Genomic DNA, 12,611 nt, shown 5'->3' on the forward strand with positions numbered 1-12,611 from the left:
TGCCGGTGTCTCAATGAGTTGTACTTAGGCAGTCAGGCTTGGTGCTAAATGCTAATGATGTAATAACAATTGTAGAAAACTGATATTTATTGTAGCATGTACGACATGACATCCCCGTGTCTTATTTATTAGCGTGTTAGCATGCTAACCTTCGCTAATTTGCACAAAAAAAAAATTAAAACAAAATTGCGTGACAGAGGATTATGGGAATTTCATTTGAATTTGATCATAAACGTTTTTGGACAAAGTAATAGTTTGACCTCAAATGAGCTAGAGGAAAAATCAAGGAATCAAATCAAATTATTAGTGCACATCATTGGGAAATAGAGAATTTCTAGACCAAATGTTGTGCCAATCTGTCTGAAAGCGGTAACAATGATTTTCCTGTAAGGACGTGGTTTACTTCTTGCCCTTTCTCACACAGTTTCGATACATTTTAGGATCTGAAGATACTTTTAGTGATCAGGCCTGTGATGAGACAAAGTTACGATGTGTTCTCAAACCAGCAGACCGTCCTGCAAAAGTACTTGACAACAATAATTATGTGGGAGAAGTTTTTGAATAACTTTGACTAACTGTCCCAACAATCAGTGTCACAGTCATTAATCAAACATACACACACAGTCAATGTGACAAACAAGATTTGAAACGGAGGCAAAGCTCCTTTCTCCTTCTTCCTCCCTTTTCAAATCTCTCCTCCCCCTCTCCCCCCTCCTCCTGCTCCCTCTTGTCTTTTCAGGAAAGTGCTTACAAAGACAGCTGAGTTGCATATGGGGATTAAAAAGTCTATTTTCTCCCTTCAGCCCTCAAGGACAAACTTCTTATACTTCTTGCCAAGAAAGCAAACTTCAGCTATCCATCTCTCTTGTCGTGATTCCACCACCTTCCACCTTTTTATATTCTCTCCTCTCACGTCCCTTCAATCACAGTTTATTGTTGGAGTGCCGACGTGCATATATTAGCAAATAATTTTCACATATTTCACTGCTTTTTATTGTTCTGCCTTCAACTGGAGATTTCCATACAATAAACCTTTCCTGTCCTCTTCGTCACTCCAAGCCATCCTCTCCATCATTTCATCTCAATCTCTGGTTCTTTAATCACTATTCCTTTCATCTGACTTCTCTCCGTTATAGCTGCTTGTAATTCATCAGTGCTCTCTCCTCTTTGTGTTCACTACTCCAATCCTTCCTTCCTCTATTCAGGTTATTGTCTTCATCTCCTTTTGTCTTTTTCTTTCTAAAGTTATTTTATGTCATGCCTCTTCTTTGTATTTTCTGATCTAATCCCTTTTCATTCCAACACTCCGATTTCTATCCGTTTTTTTGTTTTTTTTGTATCTTTCTGAATCTGGGGTTTTACCTGCACACTCCATTCTCAGCCTCCTCCAGGCCGAAGTGTCCGTCAAACTCCAGGTGTACCCGGCTCCCTGGCGGTGACAGCAGTTTCCATGACAACAGCAGGTTGCGAGGGTACGCGTTCGGGTAGCGTGGGCTGTGGATGGCTCCGCCCATCGGTGTTACCGTGATGTTTTCCTCTTTGCGGTACAAGTCTGTGGTGAGGCGATTGCTGTGTGTTAGTGGTTACAGCTAATCAGTTAGTTCGTCCAGTTATATGTAATAACAAGCAAAAGCAGCTTGTTCATAGATGCATGTACAAATAATGCAAATACACACTCAAAAACAATGGATAATCGCACAGACAGACACGTACTAAAGAGGAGCACAAAACACACAAAGACAAACAATACAAATACAAATGTGATATTTCAGTGTAATGAAATGACCCCGGCTAAGAGATCAATCCTAAAGTTGATTGTTTGGATTATTTTACAGTTCAAAACTTCTCAGTGCCCTCTGCTGCTCAAAATATTTATCAGGGGCACTTTTTTCAAATGATCTCAGACCTAATTGTCCATTTCCATACTGCAGTTTGTTGTTATTATCGACCCACATATACTATGGCAACAATATATCAGCTAAATGATATAACTAATGCCAGCCAGGCCAATTTATTGGTCTTCTCATAATTTCTTTAACAAAGTTCTTTCTGCCGTGGTTGGAATATAAAAGAAAAGCAAATACAGTACAGAATAACTGAGAAAAGAATGAAGTGACTCTTCTTTAAAGTAATTCTATAGAGAGAAGACTTACAGAAGATTTTAGTTTGAAAGACTCTTTTTTTTTTTTTTTTTTTTTTTGAACATTTATTATTGTGTTCATGTGTCTGTCATCAAATGTCAGATCATTTTGTATAACTAACCTTTTTACGCTCTTTAGAGTTTATTTTAGTTCAAGCGTGCATTTCAGCCACCGACTAACTTTTACTCCTCTTCACTGTAGAGCAGAGTTCCCCAAACTTTTCAGACCTTTTACCATCATTTACAGTAGCAAACTCAATTTCCCTTCTCACCCAACACATTTTTTTCATGAAATACTTTCAGAAAGGCATAATAACAAGAATGTCAGGCTACAGTTTCAACATCAAAGACTACATTTACATCTCTTACTAGAAATGGTGCCACTCAGCGGCTCAACAGCCGACTCCTCTTCAACTCTGAAAGGTTCATCTGACCCTTCAGGTTGCATCTCGACTGTTTTTGCTCAAATTAACGACCGAGTACTCTTAATTCAACTGTGTCAAGCTAACGATAGTGTAAAGCTACGTCCAATACGGCATAACATGACCTGATGTGACAGAATACCAGCAAAGTTTATGTCAGAAATATTTGAATGATTAACAACTACTCCTATAATAACACATTGAAATACTTACAAATTCACTTCATTGTCGAATACAATACGACCACTTTGATAACATCAACCTGCTGTTCCCAACTCACCAAACACATTTGCAGAGGAAATGAAAAGGATATGGAAACTATTATCTATCACAGCCTTTATTTATTAGCTTTATGTTTTTACCGACTGCTTCTAATAAGTACTTTCTAAAGTTGTGTTAAAGGTATCAGTAGTGATGAAGATCACAATCACAACCACGGAATATCTACCAATGACTAATCATCTAATTTTAATACTGCACATCAAACTCAATAGTTGCACTCACAATTGTATTGCTGACTATCTGGAAATTAGAAAAATGTCCTTAAGCGCACACACACACACACACACACACTCAGAAGGTCAGACTATGTGCTGAAGTAGGCTGACAGGACGGTATTTTCTGAGTGGTGTGTGTTTTTTGCAAAAGAGCTGAATGCATAATCAAGGCACCACAGCTTGCTCCCCTAGGAGATGATGATGAAGCTTGGCCTTCTACTCCACCTTTTCACTGCAAACTTCCCTTAAGTCCTCCTCCTGTCCCATCACGTCTTTCCCTTTCTCCTCCTCTTTATGCTCCTCTTCTTCTGACTCATTCTGCTTTCTTCAGCAGTCTCACCTTCTGCTAATTCTGGCTTCAGCAATTAACACTGCACCTTAGCGTGAGGTTACATGCAATACTGTACAGGAGACAGCACATACTTCCACCTGTGAGTGTTTGTGCCTGCGAAAATGTAAATGTGTGCTCTTATGTGTGCTGGGGCAGAATTTGTTTGCAATAGAATTCTTCCACTCTGCTGATCAGAAGCCTGACACTGTCGGCCCACTCGGTCATAAAAGTGCTTATATATCAGGAAATTTCACTCACTAATGTCTCCTGGTAACACAGCTCTAATCAGAATTGTTCATTAGGTCATGCGTTCATGCGCATGTGACTGTTATAATATCTTTGCAGGCTGGTTGTTTGATAGTATGCATAATTTGTGTCAAATCCACCTTTCCACCCTCAAAACACCAGTTCAGACTAAAGATCCGCAGCAGTGTGAACTGGCCCGTCTCCGCTTGACTCAAGCCAGTGGACGGTGTCGCCTGTGACTCAGTTTGATGATGATGTAAGGCATGATAGTGTTTTTCCTGCTTATTAGAGTTGAGACACAAACTCCTCTAAATGACGAAACTCCAGAACTGACAATTGACTAATCAAGGGAGATCTCTTGTCTCAAGCATAGACTGTATACAAAAGTGGACGTAGCTAACAGGTCTGAAAAGTGAAGCCTACGCGGAAGGGCCTTAAAGTGCAATACCTTCAAGGGCCACCAGCAGTTGGTTCTAAAAAGCCTTTGACTCCATTCACTCCCATTCAACTTCTCTAATGAAATACAAAGTCAATAATGTTTTTCCATGAGTCATTATGATGTCATTAGATAGATTCACTCCTCTTGATCAGTTTTCTGGCGGTACATCTGAAAATAATTCTGTACTAGGCCGCAAAAAGTGATATACTTGATGAGGCATGTGTGGTTTGATTGACTTGCCTGGAGTGTAGTAAGGCTTCTGCTTTTGGTTGGCGGGCGCACAATCCTCTGGTTTTTAGTCAGATCAAGTCATATTCAGCTCATTCAAATATGCTCACTTCTGGCTAAAATAACCAAGATGGTGGTGGATAAAATAATGTAAATTTTGCACAAGCACCCATGGCAAAAAATGTTCAATGCTTTCAATTTAAAATAAAATTTCAGAATCATGTTTTGGCCTTTTAATCCCTATTAAAACTTCAACTGTTACAAGGGACTCTATCCCTAGTATCACTGTCGTCACTCATGTTTTAAGAGGCTACAAATTATATCCGGCTACAAAAAAGTCTGAAAAGCTGACACTTAAAAGGGAAGTATATCCCATTACATTACATTTCATTTAGCTGACGCTTTTATCCAAAGTGACTTACAATAAGTACAGAAAGCTGTTGCCATGGAGATGATTTGGTGTAAACTGGCATGTTTCAAAAATGTGCAGATTGAAAAACTGAGAGTAGTTGCATTTTTAAAATCATCTCAATGCCAATCTTTGGTCTGAACTGGCCCTAAAGCATCCGTGAAGGGTTTGTTGTCAACTCTCTCATGGAGCAGATGTACAGATAGAACTCACTGCTGTATGGGTGTATGTGTGTGTGTGTGTGTGTGTGTGTGTGTGTGTGTGTGTGTGTGTGTGTGTGTGTGTGTGTGTGTGTGTGTGTGTGTGTGTGTGTGTGTGTGTGTGTGTGTGTATCAGCATACATCTCTCACCAGCAGCAAGTAGTAGACTTTGAATCCCGGTTTTGCACACACACACACACACACATATCCATATCCTGTAACATGAATTAACATTATTGCACCCGTCCGTGCACTCAGGTACGAGTGCCTGTGTGAGCATAAAAAAAGAAAAGGAAAGACCCTAAAATGAGAAAATATGCAAATATGCTCGAACAGCACTCGTCCCTTTTGAATGCTGTTCTGCAGTCACACTATTGACCTTAATATAAATCATGCAGGGATGTCAGTGACACTATTGCAAATGAATGCAAATGAGACAAAGATTAGGGGAAAGGGATTTCTGTTAAAGACCCAGTCCAGAGAATTGATAGTGCTAGAAACTGCAGACTATATTTTGTCTGCTTGGTGAGGATGTGATTTTGGATAACGGGTTCATGTGGACTCAGGATTAGGCAGAATCCTGAGGAACAAATATATCTGGGAGCACAGTTGGATATTGCAGTGTAGTCAGGGAATACTAGGGCGGTGACACACTTAGCTCTGTACTACAGCGCATTGCAATTAAAATCAAATAGTGACTATACTGACTTATAGCTTTAGTGGTGTTTGAGGGGTTTCATAATATTATGGTAATTAGTGCAGACTTCTTTTTGTTTGTTTTGGGTTTGTTGTTGTTTTCACTGAAGGCAAGACTCAAGGCAAAAAGCCCCGTAATCAAGCCTGTGTCTGTGGACCTCAGACTTTAATCTATTACTGACTGAAAAGAATGGCAAAATATTAAATTTGGTGACTTGATTTTCATTTATATATATATATATTTTTTTGTCCCGACAACTGAAGGGCTACAAACTGTTTATTTGATGTGAATCTAAACAGCAGAACATTATGGAAGTTGTAGTCAGCAAAGTCAGCATCTCAAATTCATAGTCGCCTCTAACATGCTGGAGTACAGAGCCAACATTTTTTTAAACCGAATGTATCATTTTCAAAATGAGAGGCAGTTATTACTGGGCTTAATTATGCATGTAAAGACATGTTGTTCCAGTAAATCACCTCCGAAAAAAGTTTAACTTTTCTCATTCACTTTTAGTTGCTTTAAGCTCAGGTTGTTCTTCCTTTCTTGAAATTGTTTTCCTATTTCCAAGGCAAATTGGTGTTTTATTTGGCTTTTAGGTGTTTATTAAATTGTTGCAATAACAATTGCGTTTATCACATTTAAAAATAAAACTATATAGGCTATATATATGTTTTCTTAATAAATAATCATATTGTAGGTTGGTGTGATTTAAATACCATCCTGTGGAATAAACAGTCCCTGACCTCTTTTATCTTGGATAAATATGGACTCTACTGGATATGAATGTGCTGAAACTAATATCATTCGTTAGGTTTTTATCAAGCTTTGTTATGGTTCTATTCCTTGTACTTCCAACCCCTTTCAAAGTAACGTTATTGCGTATGTGGCTGATTAATGCCTCTCACCAAAGCCCCATAACCTGATAATCGGTCTCATTAAAACACGTGTCCTACACGACCTACATGGTCCAAACCATTTGTGTCACATGTATCGCTTTAAAACTTGACCGAAAGTTAATGTGCAATAAGAAGATGAGTTGATAATATAACTGACTGACTCACACCCTCTATTTAAACACACACACACACACACACACACACACACACACACACACACACACACACACACACACACACACACACACACACACACACACACACACACACACACACACACACACGCAATATCTGACTCTGGCAATTAAGCTCTCAGACTCCTGATCTGACACTTAAATAACTGTGACAATGATGCTGCGTGACTGTTTGGAGTATGTGTGTGTGTGTGTGTGTGTGTGTGTGTGTGTGTGTGTGTGTGTGTGTGTGTGTGTGTGTGTGTGTGTGTGTGTGTGTGTGTGTGTGTGTGTGTGTGTGTGTGTGTGTGTGTGTTGTAGATGAAAGTGTGCTTGTGGATGTGGTAGGTTTCAAGAGAAAGTTCTTGATTATATGTGTGCATTTGCATTCGTGCGAGGATGTATGGGTAAATTCTCACTAATTAAACTTGGCTCTCTCATCTCCAGAGCCAGGGTGTGATGTTCTTCATGGCTCTGAGATCTATTTCTGATCCAAGTGCCAATCACACTGTAGTCACCCAGCAACATGGTGCATCAGAGACAGAGAAATAGCTATGTTGGGAAAGTGCTGAAATCACGAGGAAAGAACTGATGATGGCGACAAGATAATAAACTTCATATTTCTCTCTTATTAAAAGTAGTTTTTGGGTGAAGTCACTGGTGTGCAAACAGTTGCCTTATATTACATTTCCAAACTCTATTTTTCTTGAGTGACAGTTTGCACATGATACATTCTCACTCAGAGACATACTCCCACAGGATGTTACCAAAAACAAGGTGACCCCCTTTTCCTACATCTGCCATCCCCTGTCTAACATATCCTGTGTGACTTTTATCTTCTCAAAATGAATTCTCATAAGCCACAACGCGAGCTAACAGGATACACATTATACATTCGCTTTCAGCAGCGAAAAACTCCCCAGAGAAAGGCAATGCTGCTGTTTGTGTTCTTAGTGGCATTCTGGTTTTCAATCTAAATCCCAGATGTTTTAAATTGTTGTGAGGAGGGATTTCATCTGCTGTGAGGTCGTGAACTAAGTGAATTATACCAGTTTCACAGAACTCCAAATGATGACGCCCCTCATCCGTGTTCACGGAGTAGCTCTACATTTTGGGCCAATGTGATCATGTGCTTTCTCTTGGGCATGAGTCCCTCACGTCACATGTGCGGCGCTTTTTTGTTCTGTCCTCTGAGTGCGTTTCAGAAGCGATGCGTTTTGTCTGCTTGTCTTTTCTTTCTTCCTGTTTTGGTCACGTTTCCTTCATTTTTGTGCTCCTATTGTAGGTGAACTTTGGTAAATGGTTTCTTTTTTTGTCCGTTTTGTGTTTATTGTTGATATTTCCTACTCTGTGCTGCAGCCTACAGACAAAGTTAATACAGCTCGCTGTATTTTAGTCATTAAAAAACATGAATGCTCCTATTTCCTCCTAACTATCTTACATACAGTGGCTGTAGCAAGAGGAGAATGCATTTCTTGTCCTAATTGAAAGAACGCAGGGGCAGAAGGTGATGTAGCGATTGTTGTACGATTGACACGTGGAGGTTTTATACTGAAAATGGACCAGATTCTCTTTGTTTTTCTCTGACCGACTTGCTGCCCCGCTGATCTGCTCTGTTCAGCTTGTCGCAATCTCCGTCGGCTGTCTTTCACAGAACGAGACGCAGACGGAACAGGTGAAAATTAGCCTTCAGATCTCTCTGTTCAGTTTTAGGCTACAGCCAACAGCTGGTTAGTTTAGCTTAGTACAATGACTGGAAACAAAGGGAAACAGCTTGTCAGGCTTGTCTGTATACAACAAAATGCACCGACCAGCACCTCTAAAATGATTAGTTAGCATGTTATATTTACTGTGTCTGTACAAAAAAACAAAAACAAAGAATAATAATGAGAATTTGTAATTTTACAAAGCGTTGGACTGTTTCTGGGCTGAGTAACAGGACTAGAGAGAAAAGAAACACTAATCAGTTTTCTGTTTTAATGGTAAAGACAAGTCAAACATGTAAAAAAAACATATTTGCAGTAAGCAGTCAGCATGCTGCACAGCAGTTTCTGTGCTTACTTTGGCCATCATTCATTCATACTTTGAGACAACTACTGTCTCCACCATGGGGTCTCCTAAATATAAGCTGAAGCTCAGTGAGGATATTACAAGGCAAATACGATTTGGCATTAATGAACCCATTGAAATAGCTCACCCAAAATAAGACAGGAGCTTAAAAACATATTCTCCTCTGTCATTATTATTGCCACAGACCCATTCATTCTCAGTTATCTGCTGAATTGTTTATTCATCTGTGTTTGGTTACAGAATGTAAAACATTGGCCATTAGTGGCGTCATGACTGCTAAATGCTGTGTGTGTGTGTGTGTGTGTGTGTGTGTGTGTGTGTGTGTGTGTGTGTGTGTGTGTGTGTGTGTGTGTGTGTGTCTATCATAGGTTGTTTTTGTGTGTCCACTGGGTTTGTATGTGCACATCTCTTTGTAACTATATATGGATCGGTGTCTGTACTTATGTCCTCAGAGTCATTCTACCCATGAGAAATAACCAAAGTCTTTTTTCCATCTGGCTAAATGTTAGCTCAAGGCCTATATATATATATATATATATATATATATATATATGTGTGTGTGTGTGTGTGTGTGTGTGTGTGTGTGTGTGTGTGTGTGTGTGTGTGTGTGTGTGTGTGTGCGTGCATGCATGTCTGTGTGTGCATGTGCACATCTTTATGCTGCTTTATCAAAGCCTATGCTGGCTCCACTGTTTTGCCACTCTCTCATGACACATCAGCTTTAAATATTCTCCCTTGTTTCTCAGTCACACTCACACAAGCAGAGGTATGAAAAGACATACACACACACACACACACACACCCTGGGGGTGAACACTGCATGTCGAGGGGTGTCAGCTTTGGTCGGCATCGCCTCTCGCCGTGTATCTTCCCCCTCTCTTCACTTCCTCCGTTCCCTCCATCCTGCACAATCTTCTCTACCTCTGTTTCAGTCTTTTTCTGACCACAACAAAATCACAGACATATTTTTTGTTATTTTATCTTGTTTATTTTAATGAACAGCTGATATCGATTTTCACATTTGAAAATGAAAGTTTCATGCTCAAGGACCAAGTCCAACCTGTTTTATTTCACTATCTTACTCTTCCTCTGTCTGATATTTACTCCTTCAGATGATCATTTTGGTGAGGTCCTACCTTTGCTGCTAAAAGCAATTAATTTCCATATTTTGCCTTCACGCAGAGACTGCATGTTCTTTGCAGTCAGTGTAAGAGTATGGGGAATTGTCTTGAGGTAAGTAGTGCTGGTCTGAACAAGTGAGACTAACGTTACTAGCTTTTACTCAAAAGCTTCCTTCACTACTGTTCAAATTGAATGTCAAGGGACAGACAGTTAAAACATGAGCAGAACTATTTGTAAAAAAGGAAACAGGGTTATGATGTCGTTGCACACCACAGAAGTTGACAGTCCCCTGCAGGGTCAGCCTTCAGCTGTCAGTCAACTGCTGCCAATGGAGATAGCCACTCAGGGGCTTGAATCTTCGATACAGTTATCATTAATATGTCGGAAAAATATGTAGAATAGCTGCAGTCTCATCATCATTTGTTTCCTTGCACAAAAAGTGAGAAGAATTCCAGTTTTCGTTTGATTGTGAATTTATCCACCTGTTTTTTTTTTTCTATACTGTTACATTTACCTGACTTGTGTAGCCATGTGACTAAAGAGATATCTGCTTAGAAACGTCTTTAAAAGGTCAATGGTTTCAAAGGTTGGTGTCTTCGTGACACGATTGACAGAATATAGATATGGTTTCACACACATGGTGAACTTCTCACACGCAAACAACACGCTCCTTCCCTCTCATGTTCTCTGTTGCAGTAAACCTATGGTACAGTACGTATCAGACAGACGGAGATCTGCCCACTTCTCCCATATTCTCTCCGTTTGGATGTCTTTTCTATCGTTCCTCATCACCGGACAGTGAAAATAAAAGTTCATCATGATCTAGCGTGTGTCTGTATAACCCCCTGCATGGGGACAATTTTAGTACAATCCAAAACACCGCGGGGCGTTCGTCTCTCTCCATTCTCTGCTCATAGGAGGGGCAACACCCTCTGCATGCGTCTGTGTGGGTGGACGTTACCAGTGCGAGAGCGTCAGCATGCAAAGTTTGTGTGTGCTCAATGGGTGTTTGGGTGAACGTAAGGTTTTTGAAGATTTTGTGAATTTGGGGAATTTGTGTGTGAATAAGTCTGTCGGAGGTCGTGTATGTTCCTTTGTAGGTAAAACAGAGGCTTGCCCTGTGACACAGACAGGTTAGATACACAGCCATAGACACAAGACCGAATCGCTGTTTACTGACGAAAAAAAGATACATAACTCAAGAGTGGGCATCCTCATTGAAAAAGAAAGTAAGCGGGGGCAGAGAGACAGAAGCAGAAATATAGAAAAGCCAAAAATTAAGGTGAGGACAGGATGAGAAACGAGAATGAGACGGAGCAGAGATGAAGGACAGCAGGAAGAGAGAGAAACGGGGGAAGACAGTGATTGAGTGAGGCAGAAAGGGACAGAGGTGAGAATGAAAGAGAAACAGGAAAAGGAAAAAAAACAAACAACAACTAAGGACTGAACAGATAAAGAAAGAGGGCGTAGTGGCAGTGGAGAGTCAGCGAGGGAAACACTGTCACAGCATTACTGTACTGTGAAAAGAACATGAAAAAGCCCCACGATAGCTCAACACATCAAACACAGTGTAGGTTACACCAAAGAGCGTGTCTGAATTGGACTCCTAAACGAGCAGGGATACTAACTACTTTGTGCGCCTCTCTGAAGTTATGTGTATGTTTGTGTTTTTCCCTCACTTTGTTGGGAACCAATTTGTGCAATTTCTTCTTTATCTTGCTTATTTCATCTATTTCAAAGGCAAAATGAAACAAGAAACATCACTGAAAAGCTGTGACTCACAATGCATTTACATTTTTCCTTGGGACTGGGGCTCTTTAGCTGGTCCTCACATCTTCGACAGCGAGTTTCAATGGTCCTTCTGGGCCTTTGATTAGCATTAGCATCCACTCAGCTGTGACAAGTATCTCATGCAGGCATCTATGACTCAACACCTGTTGACGGGAACAAATTAGACTAATGGGTACAAAGAAGAGGGATGAGCTGCTCTCTAGTAGTCTGGCTTTGTCGATCTATTGCTCACAGCTTCAGTCTCTGCTGTGATTATCATTTGGAAACCCTGTTGTCGTGAAGCTTTGCTCAGCCGCTCTGAGGGGCCGATCAGCGGCGGCGGCGAAGTGCGATGGCGTTGACGCGAAGCGCAGTTCCAACAATTGTAGAAGTGGTAGAATTTCGGCTCGCAGCGTATCTTATTCTCTTGTCAATATCGGTTGCTCCAATTGTTTCAGTTCACCCTCGGTGAACGCCCGTCAGCGCGCAACATCTGGAAGTGATCTCCAAGTGGGGGCGGGGCCAGATCCATAAATCGACGCAGTGAAATTTGGGTCTGATAATAACAGGCCATCTCTCTTCCAGCAAGGGCACACAATCAGTGATTATAGAGTTGTAGCCATTCTTAACCTGCTTCAGCACACAATATTTATTGATGTAAATTTGTCAAATAGTTTTTTTCAAGTATATCTGAAGGTTGTAATGTTTTGGAATCAACTAGAAAATAAGTTAAAATATTTGAACTGAATTGAATTGCTCCGCGGTGGAAATAAACAACACGGAAATGCACACAACATTTCCGTACTTCTTTCAAATCGCAATTTAAAAAAAAAAAAAAAACACAGTGCCAGGGGCTTGCATGTTGACGTCAACCTCACGGTGCGCCGCCGTGGCTTCATGCTTGCGTTTTTTACATCCCGAGAGATACCTGAAGCCTCTTCTTATAACAGTCGACTCCATTTCTAACGTGT

At 40.5% G+C, this 12,611-nt stretch overlaps 1 protein-coding gene across 1 annotated transcript in view; it reads right to left on the reverse strand.

Annotated features, from left to right (window-relative positions):
• pdgfd (platelet derived growth factor d) overlaps positions 1-12,611 on the reverse strand; it is a 55,188-nt gene that overhangs the window by 26,511 nt on the left and 16,066 nt on the right. Inside the window, exon 2 of the mRNA XM_069689099.1 lies at positions 1,363-1,552. Coding sequence (XP_069545200.1) covers positions 1,363-1,552 — 190 coding nt within the window. The remainder of the gene's footprint in view (positions 1-1,362; positions 1,553-12,611) is intronic.

Source organism: Brachyistius frenatus, unplaced genomic scaffold (assembly GCF_029030835.1).
Source record: "Brachyistius frenatus isolate BFR_SWC_R1_liver_20210118 unplaced genomic scaffold, ASM2903083v1 Contig_1, whole genome shotgun sequence".
NCBI lineage: Eukaryota > Metazoa > Chordata > Actinopteri > Embiotocidae > Brachyistius > Brachyistius frenatus.